The 23,470-nt window shown below is 40.8% G+C and overlaps 1 protein-coding gene across 1 annotated transcript; it reads right to left on the bottom strand.

Moving 5' to 3' along the window:
* Positions 1–6,128: 6,128 nt before the first annotated feature.
* gsk3aa (glycogen synthase kinase 3 alpha a) lies at positions 6,129–23,299 on the bottom strand. Its single transcript, XM_079523502.1, has 11 exons — positions 22,661–23,299; positions 16,654–16,739; positions 15,881–15,982; positions 14,692–14,775; positions 12,811–12,921; positions 12,120–12,250; positions 10,778–10,982; positions 10,518–10,613; positions 9,838–10,024; positions 7,691–7,768; positions 6,129–6,359 (listed from the first exon to the last, which is right to left on the bottom strand). The coding sequence occupies exons 1-11, from the start codon at positions 22,836–22,838 to the stop codon at positions 6,301–6,303; spliced, it is 1,317 nt and encodes a 438-aa protein (XP_079379628.1). The 5' UTR covers positions 22,839–23,299; the 3' UTR covers positions 6,129–6,300.
* Positions 23,300–23,470: the final 171 nt, after the last annotated feature.

Raw genomic sequence — 23,470 nt, 5'->3', positions numbered from 1 at the left:
TAGGACTGAACTACAGTACAATCCACATACAAGATACTGGAGTGGTCACCACCAGAGAGAGACAGAGAGAAAGGGACAAAGATTTATCATCAGAAAACATGGGAAGAAAGCCATAGGTTTAATCTTTTTTTGCTCCTCATTTTCATTTTTTCCCCTCTTTGCTATTTACATTTTGGATCATAGGAACACTGTGAAAGCCGTATTTACAAAAAAAAACAAGAATGACCAAACAAAGCAAACAAAATGAGGATCTAGTACATTGTTGACAAACTGAAAAGAAAAACACTGATAAACACTGTAATAAAAATAAAAAGAGAATTCTAAATCAGTGATATTTACACATGTGCAATAAGAAAAGGAAAGGGGAGATTCGACAGCGGGGAAAAAAGATGGCTTCTGACTTCGAGAAAGAGGAAAATGTTAGATTTCCTTCACATGATGGAACAGTGGGCTGGGGTTCACTCTGAAATCGCTCTGAGCACAAATCCCTGCCTCATCAGCACCCCATGTGAATAAAATCAAACATTCTCAGGTTGGATTCTATACATAAAAAAGAAAGCAGAGAAAACTAGGGCTGCAGACGAAACAGAACAGTACTGTAGGTGTAACAGGAATGGTGAAATAGTATAAAATGCTTAAACTAGAAGCTTTCAAGTGGTCAGTATTGTCAACTGATATCAATCTAGAACACTGGCAGTTCAGATTATAGATAACATGGAGACACGTGCGCGCGCGCACACACAATTATTCTCAGTGGGAGAAAACAGGGTTATCAAGAGGAATCGCATCGACTCTGTCCAGCACGCCACACACACACACACACACACTCTCTTAAGGGTATCTCACTTCTCCGCTAATGTGTGTGTAACAGAACTATGAGTGATTACTATTGAACAAACGTGTGCAAACATCCAAACCTGCACACAAAACTTGCACACGTATTTACTTAACTATTGGGAATTTCCCTCATTCTTTTAAATGACTTCTGTCAGCTACTTCAAAACTACTAGCCATTCATTTGCTTTCTTTACTTCAGCCCATATGACAATCAACACTGATAAGATATTCAATCAAATGTCCATTTAACACGTCTCTTTAACCCGATACATTTTGTTGACTGGTGTCCCTCGACTCAAACCTTGGCCAACTCCTTTTATCGCACTACAACAGTACACCAAATCTTTGCCAAAAATAGCCCGTCTACAAGATGTGTCTATTTTCACTGAACATTCGCCCAATATTACATGCCCAGAAAAGGGATGCTAGGGTTTAAATGGTCAACACATTATGGCATTGTGTTTGCATTGCGTACAGTACATAGCACCTGTATTTTAATGCCACAGGTCTCAACTCCCTGGTGCTGTTCGCTCTAGTGTCTAATCTAAACCCGAAAACTAGGTACACTGTATAGGCTGCTAATGTTAATTTCCGCAGAGTGTGAGAGGGTTTGTGTTAAGATCCATATAATATCATATATGGATTTGAAACTTGTGAATGGTTTTCTAAAGAACTTTGAAATATTACTGTAAACCAACTGATTTTAGTTTGAAGTTTATCTCAAAACAGGTGTGATCTTCATATGGTTTATATTCACCCATGTGCGTCTGTGTGCAGGTGGTGGTCATTTATGCACAAATGTGTCAGCACATGCATACAATACGCTAGTCAATTAGTATGATTTTGGAGTATGATCATTAAGAATCTCCTCACTGACTAAAGCAAAACTAGTGTTGACTATAATTGAGATTTTGGTGCATTAATTTAACATTCATGTACTGTTTGGGTAACTTCATGTAATGTATATATATTTTATTTTTGATTGAAGCAACAATGTCCCCGCTTCATTCCTTCCTATTTTTCCCTACATAACACCAGCAGTGGGGATTATCCAGCAGTTGAGAGCAAGCTCTCCACACACAGGATGCATTGGGAAGCAGCTTTTGCCGATAGGATTCAGGTTTAAAAATCACTGTAGTTTCCGTTTCATTAGGTGGCAGAATAAAGAAATAGTAGCAGTTGCCTGGGTCCTCAGAACCACAGCTCAGAACCTCAGAACCACACACCCACCACTCGTCTAATGGACAGTACAGGCAGGTGACCAATTCAAGGAAAAACCTGAAAAAAAATAGAGGAAACAACAAATACAGATGCTTCCAAACAGGTTTACTGTATTATACAATTCAGCAGTTAACATGCTTTGTGGCATGTATACAAATCCTAGGCAGGCTCAGTTGACCTTGATCTTGATCAGACCTTGATCAGTTGACCTTGATCGAAAGGCAACAAGAGAATAATATCTAAGGGACTATGAAAGAGGGTTTGTTATTGGGGCACAGATGGCAGGAGCTTCAATCACAATGAGAAGTCATCTCAACTAGCTAGTATTTCAATAGGAACAGTGCCATTTCCATTTTGATCTATGGAAAACACGTCATTAAATAGGGTTGGAAAATGTGGTCAAAAGAGCGCATTCAATGACTGATGCTTGTGCATTAGTACAATAGGTAAGGAAAAACAGAACGGCAGCCCTTCCTCAAGTGACTGAAAATGTCAATGTAGGACATGATCTGACAGTCCATTGACTAGATAGATACATTTCTTTACAAAGACATGGTGTGGGGGTTACACCCAGACGGCACAGATCGACTCATACAGGGTGGCTATCATGCTTGTAGGGACAGCATCCTGGAATAGTTTGCATCCACCTTTCCGCTTAGAGGGAAGGGTCACTGCTGGAAACCAATACAAAGTTATTCTGAACTAATCATCTTTATCCTGTGATGAAACGTGTTTTCTGATGCCATCCACTAGTTTGAGTAGAAATGATGTGAATCATATGCTATGGCCTTCAGTCACCAGATCACAATCCAATTTAATACCTATGGTAGACAGCGCTCCGCAACACCATCATAAAAACACATCATAAAAAACAAATAAGGCAACATCTTTTGCTAGAATGGTGTTCCTTCTCATCAGTAGAGTTCCAGAGACCTGTACAATCTACACCAGTGATTCTCCATTTTCTTTTATTTCAAGGACACCCATTTTTATCAGATTTCTATCTTTGAGACCCAAGTCCACACTGTAAAATACTGTGTAATTTAAACTCAGAGACAGAGTCCGAGTACATTTGTACACTCTTAGTTACAAACCCGTAACTCCTCAAGGACCCCTGGGGGTCCCCGGAGAACCAGTTATCTACACCAAGGTGAACTGATGCGGTTTTGGTGGCCAGAGGTGGCCTGATGACCAGACACAACATATTGGTTTTTCTTTTAATTTGTCACCCATCTGTATAATGGTCTTCACACTTATTTCCACTGATACGACATGCGAGACTGGCAACAATGCCATATCAGAAACCTTTTGCAATTCCCCACACCCTCCCTATGAATCAATATATTCATAGCTCCTTCTGCAAAGATAAGACAATAAATACATTTATATTACATTTGCTAAAAAATAAAAAAAGCAGCAGACATTTTTCATCGGCATAACTTAATAAAATGTGTGTGCGTGCGTGTGTATATATACATATACATATACATATACATATACATATACATACACACAGTATACCTGTGTGTGTATACATATGCTCTGCTACTGTATACTGATTCAAAAGGAGCAACAAACACACACTATTAAGCCCAGGGTCCAGTTCTCTAAAGTAACCTAAAGAGCACTGCAGCACAAAGATAATCTCCATACAATTACTTTCCAATGGCTGAAGGCAATATTTGTGCTGCGGTTGGGGGCTGTTTCACTGTGTTATAGGAGTAGTTCACCCAAACAAATACTTATTTTCTATCAATTACACATCCCATGAAGCCTTGAATTCATGGAGATTTTAGTTTTTGTCGCGTTGGCCAATAATGTGATGACTGGCAGAGACATCAAGATTAGCGTCACATTGGCGTAGGAATGCGACAAACAAACAAATACAAAACTCCAAGAATTCAAGGCTTCATGGGGTGTGTAATTGATGGAAAATAAGTCATTTTTAGGGTGAACTACTCCTTTAAAACCCCTAAAATAATAAAACAAACGGCCTCAGAAAAGAACTCAGTCATGTCCTAGAATTGCCAATTTGCCACTTTACAGTATATTTTAGTATTGAGAGTTCTTAACTCTCCAACAACTGAAATGGTATAACTTTTACCTCTGTTAAACGATAACTTTAAAGTAGATTTTGTTTAAGTTTCCCTTGGGAAACATGGAGCTCTGTAAAGGCGTATTCATAGTCCAGTTTTCAGTGAAGAGGTGACCACCAAAAACTACAACATGACATCACACCGCGGTGGTCACCGCTCACACAACACATCTCTCTGTTATTACTAACGGTCACCTCTTCACCGAAAACTGGACTATGAATAGGCCTTAACCATCCGTTGGTGTCCTGCTTTGATCATCAGCCAGGGTCTGAACAAACTGTGAATATCATGGCTCAAACAAGGACACTGATTACGCCAGATTACTCCACTTTTGTTACAGCAGCAAAGGGGGTTATTTTAGGGAAGGAAGCTTTAATTTTGTTCCTCTTCTCAGCTGTCAAGAGGGAATTGCATACATTCCAGCAACCACACCTACTGTAGTGTTTACTTTATACCTCACTGTCATATTGCCTGCAATATCTCCTCTAGTATAGAGGCATTATGACAACCCTCTACGATGTCTACCACAATCAGTGCTGTACTCTTTAAATCCAGCCTTCTGCTTATACTATCATGGGATCAAACTTAGACAAGGACCCCTGTCTGGGCTCGGCGTCATTTGTGTAATATTATTTATAATCAAAATATTATTTATAGCCCAAGAGTCAAAACCTACCTAGATAATTCCTACTCTCTCCACTTCAGCACCACTTCCTACTAACATTTAACAGAGACGCAATTATTGAAACAGCACACGCCGTTTAACTTGGGACGTTTTCTGAACAAAGGGAAAAATGCTGGATTATTTCCAACACATCAGTATTAAAAAGAAAATCTGAAAAGTGAACATGATCCTTGACCGACTTTCCTCTCCTCTGAGAACACATTTAACATTCTACATGTAATCAGTTGGATCAATAAAGGTCTTATCTTCTTTCTCTCATCAACAGTATAGTAGAGGTTCTGGTGCAACTCTAACCACTATCAAGGCTACATGAGGAAAAACTAAAACAATTGTCTTCACCAGGATCAAGGCCATAAGCTAGGTTTCTTTTTATAACATAATACTGTTGTTCTCTACAGTACTGCACAAGTTGCTAAAAAAACCAAAAACATGTTCCCTCTCTTTAAAGGTATGACATGATTTATTTAACCTTGATCAGTTCTTGTGATACAGTCTAATGGGTCCTAAATCTGGTCAAAGTCAGGCAGTGTGCAGCCCACCCACATAAATACTGGAATAAAAACACGTGCACGCACGGACACACACACTCAGACACACACACACACACACACTCAGACACACACACACACACACACACACACACACACAATCCCCTCAGGAGAAATAAAACAAAAATCTAGACAAAACTTTGCATGGTCATCATTGTCATTTTTCAGTTAAGTCAAATAAATAATCAATAAAAAAACCAAAAGAAAACCAAAAAAAACAATGTTGATTTAAAAACATTTTACATAATAGGGAACCGGCCCCCTCGACTGCACCTTCATATTCCCCTGCAAACAGCACCTAGAGCACTGAAAACGTTGCTACTGTGCATGTGTGCGTGACGTGGTGGACGTTAGCGTGAAAGCATGTTGCACAGTAAAATCCTCAACTGTTCATTTAACAGTTGAGAGGTACCCTCTCAGCATTAAAGCAACACCGAGGGTTTCACCGTGTGCAAGTCTCATCGCAGCGCTGTACTCCCCAGTTTCTACAGAATGCGACACAACAGTCCTGGTTATAGCTAAGAACAACAAAATGGTTTGTTCCGACATTATGTACAGTACAAAAAGAGAGATGGGGTGTTGTTAATGTAATGTCTAATTTATACTCCTTCGGATGGTGTCGCGTGCTGAAAATAGCTCATCTATATAAGCTTGTAGATCAGCTATTTCTATGACACCGGTAGACAAAGAAGTTTGAATCAGGCTTCAGACATGTCAAAGCAGCATGGAGGGAAGCAGTACTGTGTGTGTGTGTGTGTGTGTGTGTGTGTGTGTGTGTGTGTGTGTGTGTGTGTGTGTGTGTGTGTGTGTGTGTGTGTGTGTGTGTGTGTGTGTGTGTGTGAGAGAGAGAGAGAGAGAGTGAGAGACAGACAGAAAAGAGCTGGGCCGGCAGACAAACAGGTGGAGCGCTGCTTCAGATGCTGCTGAGAGATCCTGGTACTGAACTGTGTTGAGACGAGTCGGAGGTACCATCTGGAGAAGACAAGGGAACAGAGAAGAGCATGTTGACTTGTGTACCATTGATTTTGATCCCGGAATGTCTACTGCTGCACTAACCGCTAAGACGAAATGGCCCCTTAGTAAGGGAAGATTTTGCACTACCACTGAGATTCATGCAATACCACTTGTATAAGTGGTCCTACCCGAACACAATCAAAATCTCTAGAGTAGGGACTCGGGAGACCTCCATCCAAATGCCTTTAAAGTAATTCACTCGGGATTGTGAATTTGAGGAAGAGCCTGTTGTTTGCCGTTAGCGGATAGTGCTAGCCTGGTTATAACAAGCTCGCATAAATAAGGTCTATCTAATTCCTAAATCCATTTTCTCCCTTTTCCATTTGTCGTCCCACCCATTGTCCTCTGTCAAACACTAGGATGAATTTGTTTTTGTTGAGCTTCAAATTCAGTACCACTTGAACCCTAATATATATATATATATATATACATATATATATATACATATACATATACATATACATATATATATATACATATACATATACATATATATATATATATATATATATATATATATATATATATATATATATATATATATACACATATATACACACACTTGATAAAACTGACCTGTAAAGAGTGCATTTGGTACACTTATTTCACTCTATACAAATTGATTTGGCAAAGACAGCAGATCTACAAGCTCACAACGTGTTCCAATCCAATGCTTGTAGCTTCTAGATTGGCTATTTTGGGCAAATATTCGCCCCAGAATAGGGCTGCTGGGGGTTTAAGCAATATCGTTAATCGTTACGTAATTTTCATATCGTCCCATCCTTATGTTCTGCATTACCGTCTTCCATCACCACCATATGGTATAAAGAAATGTGGTTTGGGTGACATCACATTGGGCAAGATAACCTTTCTTGGCGACTGAATCTTAACTGGCTGAAGTCACCTATTTTGTCCTCCGTTTTTGTTTTATATATACTTGCAGTTAACACTGATAGGTGCTACCGCTCCAGGGTCAAAGAAGATGCAATGGAGAGACAGGAGATGATTTTGCCATATATGTCAAACATGGTCACGTAATCCTTCATGTGGGTCATAAAAAATGTAGAGGTATAATTATCAGGGAAATGCATATTGCCCAGCCATAATTTAAACAGAGCAAAAAGATATAGAATAACATTCATACATTCCATTGGTTTAATGTTTTGTGTAGCCTTATTTGAAGTCATGCATATTTATTTTGATAAATAGTAGACAATTTATGAACACAATTCTTTTCTACTATTGCTACTCCTATGCAACACAACAACTAATCCAGGTGAACTGTGTACCATGGGAAGAAGCAGTGGTCTGAGCACGGGCGTGAGGAGGGATGAGGGTGGAGTTCAGCTGGGGCTGGATTGACAGCTCTGTAGAGAGAGGGAGGGCAAAGGTCACCATTAAACTAGTGGTTCTCAACCCTTTTAGGCATGACCCCTCCCCCCCGATGACAATCATATTTGAACTGGGGAGCCCCCACCCTGACAAGCACAATGTAGGAGTTGAGACATTCAATTTAGTTTGACTCGGTTTCATAGATAAATATAGTAAAAATAGACGATCTACAAGCTCTGAACGCCTCACAATGCAAGGCGTTTTGAGCTTGTAGATCAGCTATTTTCACAATTGTTGTCCCCTTTCTTATATAATTTGGCCACTGTTTGACCTTTTTTTTGGTACAGTTTTTTGATTACTTTTGATGGAGTAACAGTTTTTCTTTGTAGTATTAAAAAGGTGACTTAAATTGTCACTCATGGTCATGTAGGGACACCCTGGGGGTCCTGAACCATAGGTTGAGAACTACTGCATTAAACAACCAATATGGACAGGATTATGCCCAGTTCTGTGCACTAGGGTCGACTGAAGAGAATACAGAGACAGGGTCGAGCGGGTATGGATCAAACAGACTATGAAATAACTCAATACTAAGCTACTTAAATTAATTGAATGTAATAAACTACTCCAATCTTTCTGTCTGCAGTGAATGGAGCCAAGCATCTCTGTATGGACATAGAAGCTACATACAGTAGATATGTTCCAAATGGTTAAGACTAGTAATTAAATTGGAACCCATTAATGTGGCTCTTTAGATTTCCACTGCAGAAGAACTGATATAAACAGGACTCATGGAGTCTAAGCACTCTCTGAAGTTTGATAAATGTGACAAGCATCTGAAACATTATCTTGCCACCTCAATTTGTGTTATTATTTATTTATTTGTGCAGTTGGCCCCACTGCAGTAACTTGCCATCGTATTGATCTGGCTATTAAATCGCCCTTTGATAAATAGTTTCTTTACAGAAACGACATATTTCACTGTGTTTGTTGATAGCAAAAGGGTTAGCCACATTGCCGTCATCTGCTTTGCTACGATTTTGATTGGTTGGGGGTGAACCAATCGCTGAAGACTGCCTCTTTGGCAACGCCCATCCCAGAAACGGCTGCAGCAAGGTTTATTAAATCAGGTTAGGAAGCAAAGACCATACAGTGTAAAATGCAATGACTGATTAACGTGACATATGTACAAGCCACCCCTCCTTTCAGTGGCATCACGCCATCTGCTGGGCCATTTGTGCCATATCTATGATTTGTGCATGTACAACTTCCTGGTCTCAATTGCGCATGTTTCTTTCCTTCCAGGGACATGGAGTCCAGCGTACGGTCTTCGCTTCCTAACCTGATTTAATAAACCTTGGGCTGCAGTTGGAAGGGCTGTCAGTCTGAATAATGGAGTCAAACAAAATGAAAGTTTAGGTTGTCAGGCTAGGACTCAGTAAGTTTGGATAAGAAAGAATATTACAGATTTACAGGGGTAAAACAGTGGGTGAAATCTGTTCTTACACCTCGGGCAGGCCCATCATCGTACAGTGTAAGTAAACGATGGCGTTATAATTACACTATATATCCCTTGTTTAAACTTTAAGCTCTATAATTGAACAAATGTACTCCATGCTTACTTATACAGGTAGCATGGACCTATGTCGAAAGTTGTACCACAAGGAACATGTAGGACATTCAATGGCTAGGGTTGAGATCCGGAACCGGAGGAATCAGAAGAACTGGATTCAACATTGAGGAACTGGATTCAACATTGAGGAACCAGGAATCGGTTCCATCACATTTGGAACAGTTTCAAGGACCAGGTTTTTGATCACACTGTCATAGCTGGTATGTGAACTTCACGTTCGCTATACAATTTCAATACCAGTGGTTCTCAAACTTTTTTTAATTTCAAGGGCCACCATAACTCCGAGTGTACAAATCTCATAGTTACACACCTGTAAGGGTCCATTTGGAACACTGTATAGGAATCGTGAAAGGAAAACGTTAAGGAATCGGTCCGCTAAGAGGGAATTGCTCATTAATGGGAATTGTTACTTAAAAGCTTAAAGGATCCCAACCCTAATTATGTCCAGCTGGATTGGGATGGGGGTCTAACCTGTGGTGCTGAAGTTGAATAGCATGGGCAGGTCGCGGCCGCTGGGCAGCCGCGCGTTGGGCTGGCGCAGCTCGTCAAAGAAGGCGTGGGAACAGGCCTCTAGCGGGGAGAGGCGCGTGGCAGGAGTGTACTCCAGCAGCCTGGAGCACAGGGCTATGGCCTCCGGAGGGGTACGAGGCTTGAACACCTGGACAGGAACATTCATGGAAGTGATTTGTCGACACCGACTCTGGTGCACAAATAGATTTATGAGCCGTTTGTTCTCTTTTGTGCTTTTTTTGTACTGTAAAAACATAATGCTGGTGAACTGGTTTTGTTCAAAGACCTCGACAAAGAAATCGGTAAAACGGGATTAGATTTCTTCCTAGATAAAAAGCCATGATTTACACCTTGCAACCGAAAACACATTTACTGTAAAAAAAACATTCCTTCTGGTTCTATGCTCTTTTGCTTTGTATGTACTTGCATATATAGATTGTAAATGCAATGCACCCTACCACTACATACAAACATGTAAATACTATGAGAGGACATGAAAAGCCTAGCAATCTGCATTTAGGAAGAGAAAACGTGTTTAAATGTTTAGTGTGTAACAGGGACAATTGAAGAGGTACATGGCAAGAATGAAGGATTAATCGTATACAGGGTGTAGCACAGTGAGGATACAGGTCAGTATTTACCTTGGTCCATGGATGGGCTTTGATCTGAGGGAACTTGAACTCTGTGTAGTTGGGGTTCATTTCCCGGATCTGTTCCCTTGTTGGGGTTCCTAGCACCTGACAAGTGAAAGGGAATGAAGGAATGTTAGTATTATGTTTTGTTGTGTGTGTAGGTTAAAGTCATAATCAAAGAACAAACCAGGTCAGTGAAAAACAGGTTAGCACAGACATTCCTTACTGACTGTACGGCTCATTTTACACACGGCTGAGCCTTCCCTTACCTTAATAATCTCCACTAGTTGGTCTACTCCGCTGTCTCCAGGGAATATGGGCTGCCCCAGCAGCAGCTCAGCCAGCACGCAGCCCGCCGACCAGATATCTATGTTAGCTGTGTAGTCAGTCGCTCCGAAAATTAGTTCTGGGGCGCGGTAGTAACGTGAGCAGATGTACGACACGTTGGGCTCACCACGCACCAACTGCTTGGCACTAAGGGGAGGAGACAAAGAGGAATGGTTTATGGTTGTGCTGGGTTCATAAACGATGGGCAACTGATCTCAAGGGCTGTCACGATTATGATTTTTTTCACAGAGAAGATTGTGTGCACATCTTATGCCTGTATTTACTATTTAGGCCAGGTGCTGGACATTAAGGTGAGAATCAAGGAGAGGATAAAACATCCGCACTCTGTCAAGCTCATCAGGCAAATATTTGCCCGATGAAGACCTAAAAGGGTCGAAACGTTGCACCAGTAATAAAAGTACAATAAGACAATTGTCTGTAATTACGATTTATTCATTTTTCTATCGTGAAATATTGGAACATTATGAATGAACCGGTGCACAGGGGCAGATAACAATCTAGTAACTTTATATGAATAGTTGAAATAGACAATAATGGGTTTTGAGCTTGTAGATCTGCTATTTACACTATTTTTGAAAGGGGTTGAAAATATATGAACATGGAAATGATGATGATTATGCAAAAACATTGTGATTATCTCAAATAATTGTGATTAGGCGATTATGCAAGAATTGCGACAGGCCTACTGATCTCGCAACTGATTTTGGAGACTTACTATGGAATAGCACAAAATCCTGCTAAGACCATTCATAAGTAGGTTGGAGAGGCCAACTGTCAGCATCAGCCAAGAACACTGGAGTCTATCCCTGTTTCAATGCGCTAGACCCATGGGAGATGGATTGCTGGGGTGGAGCGCAACACCTACCATCATCTCCCAGGACTTGCCACATTCTCATATGCTGAGTTGGCGGTGCCCAGGATCGACCCCATGACCTTGTGGTAAGTGCTTATTTCCATCTTGAGGCTTATATTAACTACTCAACCATCAGGCGTTTGTTATAGTATAGCTGAACCAACATAGATGATGTTAGAGATGCCTGGCATGATATACATGCCAGGCATAACTGTAAGTCCAAACATGATTTTCTCTTGGTTCTGTGCTCCATGATCAAGGAACCTTTAGTAGTGATTAAATACACTCACTATATGGAGAAACGGGTCTCAAAATCACACATAAACAAACACCAAAAGACAAAAACAATAGTCCTAATACGCATTTTTGGATAGTTTGTTTTTATGGCCCAGTGTTCAGACCATGCTTACCTGCCAAAGTCACAGAGTTTGAGGATGGCTGTCTCTGGGTCGACCAGCAGATTCTGTGGTTTGATGTCTCTGTGACACACACCCTGGGAATGGATATAAGCCAGACTACGAAACAACTGGTACATGTACACCTGACGCAGAGACGGGGGAAAAAAAGAGAGAATGTCAACATTAAGAAATAATAATGTTGATGTAACATTAGCTTACAGGGACAATTGTGTCGTTTGGATAATTTAAATACCAGTATTTTCAGGACAAAATGTTTTAGCATTGTCTATCTCAAATGACTCGTCTCTCCTAATCCAGGGCGCTCTCCGTGGTATTGATCAGATGGATATACTAAGCTCTTCATTTCTGACTTCCAACTGCCTCTCGTTCAAAATATGAACGCGATGGATTATTTAGCGATAATATTGAAACGAGATAAAGGTAAGCAAGCAAAAAAATATCTCCGTTTTTCGTAACAGAAGGGGAGGGGGCTTTACTGAGTAAAAGCGGCCATGTCTTCCCGGCACCCCAGAGCTTCTATTTTGAAGGAATCCCAGCGCTGGTTGTGTTAATATAAAACGTTTTTACGTTAAGTTAGATACAATGTATTCTATGCCAGGAGACAAAAAAAAACTAAAATAAAAACTCAACAAATGAATATCAGACAGAAATGTAGAGGATGAGGAATTAGTACGGTGACTACCTTGACATAAATGATAGGAATGATGCTCTTGGCCTTGTTGAAATGTCTGGCAACCCTGTAGACTGTCTCAGGGACAAAGTCCAGCACCAGGTTGAGGTACACCTCATCTTTCTGGAAAAGGCACAAAGCATGGATTAAATAAAAATAAAAATCGTATGCCTGAAAACGTGACGAAAATGTGCAATTTGTGAAACGGTATGAAAGGAGTCCTAATGTGGCTTAGTGTCATAGTAAATTAGTGTAATACATATGCTGAAGAAAATCTGGACTGGAGACTGAGATTCAGTAATTGGGGTCTTATGATGAAAGATATATATATATATCATTATAATGTTGTAAATTTCATCATAAGACCCCAATTACTGAATCTCAGTGTGTGTGTGTATATATATATATATATATATATATATATATATATATATATATATGGCATGTCAAACGATTTAAAAAAAATAATCGCATGATTGTCCATAGTAAATCGCGATTAATCGCATATTTTTTATCCGTTCTAAATATACCTTAAATCATTGGTTTTCAACCCACAGATCACCATTTGATGAGATTTAGCCTTGCAGACCTAAACTAGAGAAAATGTCCACATTTCCATGCTGTACTGATGTTGGTACCATACTACCATAGCATAGGAGAGATAAGACAAATGTTGATCAAAATAATTATTATTCTACATCCTCTAATTGTGTAGACTTCTTGTAAATTAACTTAAGCAATGCTGATGTTTCAACTCTTGGGAGTGTAAAATGGAACCAAATGGGTTTCATTTTACACTCAAGAGTTAAAGATCTACCGGTATAAGGGTTAATTTGGTTACCAACTCTCCATTATTTATCTGGGGACCACCTGGAAACCCCTCAAGGACCACTGGTTGAGAACCACTGAATGAGAGGAATGATAGAGGAATAGATGGATGTAGAGCACAGGCTGGGGGGCTGGACAGAGAGGAAAAACAATGGTCTGGTAAATTAGCAGAGGGGGTGAGAGAGAACTCCCTCAAGGACCTCTGGTTCAGAACCACTGACTTGAACACTTGACTTGAATCTTTTTTAATACACCGTAACACACACACACTCTCTCAGACCCCCCCCCCCTCACTCTCTCTCTCTCCCGCACGCACAGTCTGTTGCTAGCTTTAGCAGTCAACATTAGCATGAGTGTAGCTTCAAGCGTTCACAACTAACTGCTATCTTTGTCAAACAAAACTGTCGCAGCTTTTGTTTTTGACCAATGCCCACTTCAAAGAGTGTCTGATCTTACACGTGGAGCAAGTTAATTAATAATGAGCACAACGGCTGCTCTGCCGCTCTGACGGTGTTGGGTGAAAGACAACTAGCTCAGCTATGAGCACAGAGGCAGAGCAGCCTGCCCGCTTGGTGCACTGCTGCTGAATGACTGAGGATCAGAGTGGAGTGAGAGAGAGAGGGAGGGAGGCGGGGCTATCGTGGAGGAATGCAACATGCATGCACTCTTTCAAACTTCAGTGTGTTGCGTTAATCGCGTGTCAATTAAATTGACGCTGTTAAAAGGAATTTGCGTTAATGCACGATTAACGCGTTAACTTTGACATCCTTAATATATATATATATATATATATATATATATATATATAAACTTTGCAAAGTCTTGCAACGGACACATTTGTCCGTGTATGGTCTACGGACAGAGTGATGATGACCCCTGTATAAGACTCATCAATGATGACATGGTACTTGAGGGTAGAGGTTTAGTATAGATTCAGCTGAGTGATTCAATAGCATGACATGTTTGAATTGTGAATTGTTATTACAACAAACATGTCTTTTTTTTAACCTCAACTACTGCACAACATATTGCAAGTAGCATCTTAAAGAACTCGGTGGACAGTACCTTTTCTCCACTGGAGTAGAAGAAGTATCGTAGTCTGACAATGTTACAGTGGTCCAGCTTCCTCATTATCTGTAGCTCTCGATTCTAAAAGACACAAAAACAACAATGGATTACAGCCAAGTGGCTCCAAAACACTTTAGCGCAAGACCCCAAAGATTAAGAAGTTTGCCTGGAACCCAAACTAGTGAAAATAGCAGACCAATCTGATATTTTCACAACTTCTTAATCTTGTTTTTTATATATATTAAAAAAAATCAGACCCGTCTGGAGTGAGTGGTGCTGTACTGTACTGTACTGTACTGTACTGTACTGTACTGTACTGTACTGTACTGTACTGTACTGTACTGTACTGTACAAGCTCTCCTCCCTGGCCTCTGTGTGTTAGGCTGCACAACAGTGACACTTGGTGGTGACAATATGCTATTTCCGTGCTCGGACACTCTATAGGAGTGGTTGCACCACTCAAAAACATGATTAAGAAGTTGTATGTATGTGTGTGTGTGTGTGTGTGTGTGTGTGTGTGTGTGTGTATATATATATATATATATATATATAAATAATTGTTAATTGTATAATTGTTTTTTTTATGAAATAATTGTGTTAAAATTTTAAATATATATATTTTATACCTGTATTATAAATATTTGTTTTAATGTAAAAGGGGGATGAAAAATGTATGCAAATCTTTGAATATATATTTTTATAACTAATTTTGTTTCTGGTGGTCCGTGCAACCAAGCTGACGCACCCCCCAACAAGGCGTTGGGGGGTGCGTCAGCTAGGTCAGGGGGTAGGTAGCCTCGGAAACCCAGACGTTTTTATTTCCAGGGAGGAAAAAAAAGTCTGGGACAGAGTCCACTTCAATTCGGCATAGAGTAGCGCAAACTTCGATCACTTTCTGCTGATTTCTGATCGTCTGCACCTTTGTTAAATTGACACACACGTGTACACACACTGCTCTCTCTCTGTCGCTCTAATTAATTAGTCTCATGTCACGCAGCTGTGTCTAGATTCTCCCGGCGGATCCTGCCGGGAGCTGCCTATGCCATAGAAAGCATAGGTGGACCCCAGGCTAGGGGGTAGGTAACAGGGGAGCACGGACAAAAAAGGTATGGGGGCCGCTGGCTTAAGAGAACAACTGACAGATAAATGTGTGCAGACAGTCAGAATGATGGCTAGAGATGTTTACCTTGAACCTTTTGTCTTGCAGGACTTTCTTGATGGCCACCATCTCCTGGCTGTCAATGAGACGGGCCTGGTATACAACACCAAATGACCCATTACCAATTACCTAGGAGGGATTCAAAGAAAAGGACCAGTAGGTTTTGTTAAAAGCATTTCAGGAAATAATCGTCTTGAGTCATGTTGCTTTCCATATCTGGCCTCCAGTCCAAATAGAGCGTTGCAGTCCCGCCCCCTTTCAGAATGACGAGGGCCCAGGAAATAATTCCCCATTAATTTTCCCCATAGGCTTTTCAAAAAGTATTTATTTTAAGACCTTTTAAGCCTCGTACAAAGCCAACTCAAGTTGTGACAAATCATGACAACAAACATGTTGTCATGTTTTTTTCCTTCTAATTATTTGATCTGCACAAAACATTGGAGTTATTGTCATGATTTGTCACGATCCGAGTTGGCTTTGTACGCCGTAACAGTCTTTAAATAAATACTTTTTGAAAAGTCTATGGGGAAAATGAACAGGGAATTATTTCCTGGGTCCTCGTAGGGGGCGGGACTGCGACGCTCTATAGCAATGGTAAAAATGGGTAATTACACTAGCAGAAACAGTCGCAATAGTAATGTTCATAGTAAGTAGTAATGGTTGTGGTGGTAGCAACAGAAGAACCACCTGTAAAACTGTTGAAATGAGCTACACAAATGAGGTTGGACTCGTATTAGCTTGAGGTAACGCTTGCTAAGAGTGTAGACTAGTAGACTCCAGCCACTGTATTCGTGCCTCACCTTGATATCTGTGTAGGAGACTTCTTGGGGGCGGTCCGGTCCCTGCCCGGGCGTGGCCACAACCGTAGTCACCTTCCCACTGTCTCCTAGGCAACGACCACAAACAAAGCAATGTCAGCTATGAGGTCAAGTAATCGAAGGAGAGAGCTGGACAAAGTCAGGTCACAGGTGTGGAAATGTTTTTAAACCGAAAACAGGAGTGGATATTTATGAACGTGTCCCCTTCCCCCGATATCCCCCGTTATGGTTTAAAAATGTAAAAAGAAATATCATTTGTTCAATAAATGTCAGAAACTGGTGCAACTTAAGAAAAGACTCAACTCACAATCAATATATCCATGGCATGCAACTTTATCCTACGTTAACAAAATCTTAGAAAAAACTATATAGACATATTTATATTTTTCATGGACGCTTCATAGTATATCCTATGTTAAACAACAAAATCTGTGTTCATTCAAATCATAGGAAAACTATTACTACTAATTCCACAGACAGACATTTTGCGCATACTGAGACCCGTTTATACAGGTCACAACACTCAAACCTGAACGGTCATAGAAAAATAGATGCCTCATTGGCCGCTACAGTTCATTGGAGCGACGTGTCGACCTGAGGTCTACTAGCCAATCACAGTGCGTCCGGGACCCGAATGTCCGCTCTGTGACGCACATGGAAGCTTCTGTGAAGCACTAGTCTCTTGTGGCCAGACTGCTGCCTCTTATAGTAGTCTCTGGCTACGAGAGGCTAGTGAGACCAACCAAGGAAGCTTGCCATCCCTTTTGCACATACGGCCCAGAGCCGAAGGAGGCGTCTACCCGTCTTTGTGAACGGTGATATTGAATGCATGGTACTTTCTCTCAACTCAAGACTTGTTATTCCATTGGACAAACTTCTAGTAACTGGTACTTTTTTGGCATTCTATGCGAGGTTCCATTTATTGAGCTGAGGCCAAAGTGATGTGAAAACACCAGACAACTGAATGACCAGAGAATCATCACTAGTGTCTCCAACAGAACGTCCTATAACTGTGTGAAAGCTTTTGAACACAGTTAAACAATATCTGTTGTAAATAAATAATTTATTTACGTGATATGAGCGTAGGCAACTGCATTGCCTAGTACAGTAAGTTCAAAAAATGTTATCAGTAACTGTTTTTGTTGGGACTGTACAGGTGAAATAGAGTCGCTCTGGTACTTTCGTGCTGTTCTACAGAGGGTTGGACATGATCCAACCTGGTCAGCAGCAGGCCTTAACATCTGGGTCATCTCTTAGCTCTGTCCATTTGAATAATTAGGTTAATGATGGTGGCATGGTGAATCAATGCTAGGCCTATCAAATCTCCAAGGAAGAAGAACGCAGGACCTCAGTTCATAGTAAAGACACAGGAATTAATTAAAACAGGAAGGGACGGAAATATAGGCCAGGTCCATGCTCTGAAATGAATGTGCTGCTGATGTGATGACATGACAGGCCTAAATACACAGGGCTCATTCTGAATTAGTGCCATACAAATATAGGCTATACTATATAGGATTTAATAATACAGGAATATTTAAAACAAAAGAAATGTTAATTTAACATACCTGCATTAACATACATGATTTTGTCCTGCAATTAGTATTATTAACCCATTATGACCTGAGGCCAATTCTACAAATGCCTTCTAAATCAGCAGTTCTCACACTTTAAGAATTTTCAAAAATGTTCGATTAAGCTTGTACATCTGCAATATTTGAATAGCCAACGCTAAAATCTAAAATGACACAGATGCTTTCCCGGGTTGTTAATGGAGATCAACAACTAGCATTACAGTAAGCCGTGTACTGTAGTTAAATAACCAGGCTTACATCAGCCATAATCATGCAGCCTTATTCTGAACTATTCACGCATACCCTACCCAGAAAACAGCTTATGATGAGGCAAATGAGTTAGCTCTTCAGAGGACTGTACTGCACCAGCACATATACACAACCTGCCAGCACCCAATGATGACCCTAGAAGCCAGGAAACCTTTTACCAGCACAGATCGCAACAACATTCGTTTATACAACAGCATCGCATTATTCGCCAAGTGCAATAAATGTACAGCGATTAGTCACAACAAAGCTACATATTACATACTTTTCAGAACAAGTTGAACTCAACATAGTACAAATATAATCCCTTTCACTTGCAGAGCAGTGAGACAGACACAGGGTAGAGTGGAGTGGATGCAACCATGTCCCATTTTGAACCCATAATATTATTAGGTCTGTAAATAGTACCGTATACCAACTCGTTACATTGTCATTTAAATGTTTCAATTTAAGCACCAGTCACTCAGGCACAGAGAGAGAAAAAATAGGAAACATTCTAAACTTTGACTGCCACCATTAGCCACCAATAAAATACCAGAGAGCCTGCATTCAGGCTTAAAAATTAAAATCACACCCGTGTGAACTGAGTGGTGTAAGGTCTGTCTGACGTAATTAAATCATGTCTGACGTAATGAAATCACACCCGGGTGTGATTTCATTACGTCATTACAACAGGGTGAACATAGCAACCATGCTCATTTTTTCTGCACAAAAAAGCCAGTTGTAGGAGTGGTTTACACCACTCAACAAAAAATAAATAGTATATGGCACTGCAGTATCCGGTACTGGAACTACACGGTCCAAGGATCATGTTACAGTGAGTATTTAGACAGTACTCTACTGTCCTCATTAAGGTTTGGGGTCAACACAAGGCATTTACCTGTACAGGTAAACACCTTGTATAACCACCTTTAGTTTATTAGAATCTTAACTGTGACCATATGACCAGAGCCACTGGGAAATAGCTTTTGTTACAGCGCAGTGTTATAGAAGGTTAGGTTCTGCTACATCAGGGGTGCCCACACTTTTGACTTGAGAACTACTTTTAAAATGGCCATCTCAACATGATCTACCCACCCCCAAAACATTTACCTGAGGGAGCTTTATATATATATATATATATATATATATATATATATATATATATATATATATAAATAACTTTCTTTTTAGGGGCATGTCATGTGGTCTAGTACCTGCACAGCCTTTGTGATCTACTAGTATCTACCGTTTGGGCACCCCTGTGCTACATCATAATAAACATGTCCATACTCCATAGGGGAAATCTTCATGAAGGCAACTAACTACAAGTAGTAAACACATAAGTTAGTCAAGCAAGACAGTTTTAAATAAACCACACGTCACATTCTTACAAAGTATTCTTACAAGCAGAGCATCATATCCTATGATTGTGTGTATAAGCTTGCATCCACACACAAAGAGGCACACAAACACAGTAAATTGTCCTGAGAAACAAAAGTGCTGTGGTCATTCAATGCGTGCTGGTGATATCCGTTACCGTAACAACCGTTGTACCATGTTGAAAAGGTCTGCTGTCTGACCGGGTCAGCCAGAGACAACTAAATGGGGGTCATGCTAGGGATTGGCCATTAGGAATTGTATTCACATTTCACAACTCTTGTTATCCAAAACCCATTAATGGTTAATTAACGAGCATTAACCGATATTAAAATGTACCATTTAGAATGGACTAAACGTAAGAGAAACTAACCGTAAGACCTGATGCCGACACCAGTGCAACACGGCCACGTTAAACGTTTTACATTAAATATCATAATTATGGTTCTGTGTTCCAACAATCAGCATGGCTGATAAACGATTAAGTGCAGCACTGATGTATTTGTTAATAGGTCTACTATCTATAGATCTACTACCATTACTACCAACGCACCAACCCTGTTCTAGATGGCTCACAGATGGACACAAAAATGCATTTGTGTCCTTGTGTCTTTGTCCATCTGTGTCCATCTCACAAACTACTGCACCCATCATCAGGGAATCCCCCCTAAAGCTGTGCACAGACCCAAAACTCCACCCCTGACCTGGGGTGTTCGAGCCCGGGACTGGCTCAACCCGACAAGCATCTGCTCTGCAATCTGATGTGCGCTTTTTCCTGATTGTGAACAGCAACTCACAAGTGCGTGTTCACTTATAACAGACAAAAAAAGTGTGTACATAGGAAACTGTGTCCCAAGTAACTGCAGTGCCCATACAGACACAAGCAGTATATTTGCAATACAAGATTCTAGTAGGGTTTACCATAACCTGTTGCACAATGCACACACACTTTAAAAATAACAGTGCACTGCAAGTGCCTTATATTATCTGGTTTATAATTTCCAACTGTCTTTCATTACTGAATGAGATGAGCACAAATTGGTTCAAACAACTTTAATATATTTAAGATATGACATTCATTTTTTGTTGTTTAGTTTTTTCCACAGGTAGCCCCTCTGGAAAGAGTGAATCTGTTGCCTTCAAATCACCACAAAAGGCTATTTCAGAATCAGATTATTTTGATATAGAGGGTATGGCATGCATAAAGTGAATGGCAGATCGAGTGGCAAATCGATTGGCAAAGTGAGTGACAAAGTGAATTTAATGTTGTTTAAAGTCATTTAATGCAATCAAATAGGACTTTTCTGTTTGGATGTATGAGCTGTCAAGGCAAGAAAGTCGTTTTTTGCCACTCAGTAGGCATTCACGCATAACCTCCGCATATGATGATGTCACGCTCACGCGCATACCCTCTATTGGTAAAATACCAAAAACCAATATTGCATTTTTTTGTAAATATCAGCCGATACTGTCTGATATGATGAACGACATATCATGCATCCTTACTAGCATACAGTGTCAGTACAATGTGCCCATGTTTAAAGAAGTAACAATCACTGTAGACACAAACACTGTCTGTATACATGTAAGAAAATAAATGCATTCAGTCTGTGACAGATTATCTCTCCCATACATTGATTGGATTGACACTGTCCCATGTGCATTCCCTCATACATCTATTAAGACCTGTCTAGAGTACTCGTCCATGAATAATACCAAGGTGGAAACAAACATATCCAGAAACCAAATGCACCTTGAGAATTTGGTCACACACACACACACACACACACACACACACACACACACACACACACACCTGCCTACATGTGCAGAAGTATACTCAGTTGCCAATAAAGCACATTATCTGACCAAAAGGAACATTTAAGATCTGAAAGGCCTGGAGCCAGGCTGCTGCAATTGATTTAGAAAGGGGAATGAAAGACAACACAAGCTTTGAACTGTTGATGACTGACCCCTATTAGCTCTCTAATATCAAAAGTCTGAGACTGAGTCTGACACACCGCTGCCTGCTAATCAGATGATAAGGTCCTAGCACACACACACCCCTTTGCTGTCTAATAATGAATGTCTTACAGCTGTCGCCATGGTGATATAATAGACATGGTGGTACCGTTTGAGACCATGGATGACAGTCAGCGACCCGCCACGTCTAAACAGACGCCCATCTCTTGCGCATCACTTGCATCCCAAATGAAAGTATCAGCCACCTGCTGCTGATCCCTGTTCTGCTCTTGACCTTGCAAAAAGACAAGTTTGTGTCTCCATTTCTAGCCAAGCTGGTCGGGTTTACGTGGCTCTTGACTTAACTTTGATGTACACTCTCAGATGAACAGTGAACCGAGCGTTGTAAAGTGATTTTGACTAAACGCCAGCGACAAGGTTCTGGAACATCAATCCAGCAGCACTCTCAATAATAGTTAATAGCTCAAGCCCAAAGTGACCCTTTCAAAACTGTGCTGTTATCTGGTAAAACCGTAAACGTACCATATGGAAAGTCTCGGACTCCCGGGTAACTGGCAGTCAGGGACAGCGCTGATTAGCCAGGCTATTTTAGCGTTACTTAGTGTCCAAAACATACAAAACAAGTGGCTAACGCTAGCAACATAGCATGCTACCATTAGCATCGTTTAATATCCAAGGGTGGCGGTGCAACTTTCCTCATGCAGGCTTTAAAAGAACAATGAATATTTTACATGGATATGCAGCGACGTATTTTACCCCTGCAAAGAAAGGAAAGTCAACGCGTGTGGTTAAAGGCGAGGACTTACTGGCCAGCTTTAGGTTCGAACATCCCGAAGAGCTGCTCCCCGAGGCCTGCTGTGGGACCCCGGACTTTCCTGTGCTACTCCCCACGGCAGCGGCTGATCCGGCGGACGCTGCCGCGGCTCCTGGAACACCTGGCGGCTCAGCAAACGAGCTGGTTCTCTGCCGCCCGCTGCCGCTCATATCTCTGTGCAGGGGTCGCGGGGCGGCGGGCTTGGGATTCACCTTTCCTCGGCCAAGTGTTTTTCAATTATGGATCTCTGACATGAAATATAACGTTGGAATGAAAAAAGACCGACGGACGGACACCTCTTCTTTTCAGTCCTCCCGAACGCTGCTCGGCTGTCTGGGCTACGAGACACCCTAGAAACTGGCCAGTCGCAATGTCACCTGGGAGATGGAGTTCCAATTAGCTGTGCCAGGGCCTGCTGCCTAGGACCTCGCAAATCAAAACAACTACAATTCTAAAATGACACAACAGACTGTTAATGTAGGCCAGTCACATAAATTATTTCAGCCCAATTAATAGGTTAATAGTCTAGGATAGGCTGTCTAATTCCATTATCATGTACCAATAAGCATGGCTTTATCAGCGTGTAATTTCTGTGGCAACTTGCAAGCTACCATTTTTTCTTACTACACACACACACACACACACACACACACACACAGTATATAAAATGGGAATGGAGAATGCCCCCCCCCTAAATGCTAGCATTGTACTCTTGTTCATAAGTACATCTCCCGAAAAGGTGTGATGATTATGTTTAAACCCTCAGCTTGCTTGGCTAGAGGTAAAGGATTTTTTGCCAGGC

The sequence above is a fragment of the Electrona antarctica genome (genome assembly GCF_951216825.1).
Source record: "Electrona antarctica genome assembly, chromosome: 15".
In the NCBI taxonomy this organism is placed as follows: domain Eukaryota; kingdom Metazoa; phylum Chordata; class Actinopteri; order Myctophiformes; family Myctophidae; genus Electrona; species Electrona antarctica.
Note: the sequence above shows the minus strand (reverse complement) of the source record. Positions and strands in the feature narration are given on the sequence as shown.

Coding starts and splice junctions, on each gene's coding strand:
- gsk3aa (XM_079523502.1), bottom strand. CDS start 22,838: ATGAGCGGCAGCGGGCGGCAGAGAACCAGCTCGTTTGCTGAGCCGCCA. Junction 10,983..12,119: donor AAACTCTGTGACTTTGGCAG/GTAAGCATGGTC, acceptor TCCTCCCCTTAG/TGCCAAGCAGTTGGTGCGTG. Junction 7,769..9,837: donor ATTCAACTTCAGCACCACAG/GTTAGACCCCCA, acceptor CTCTCTCTACAG/AGCTGTCAATCCAGCCCCAG.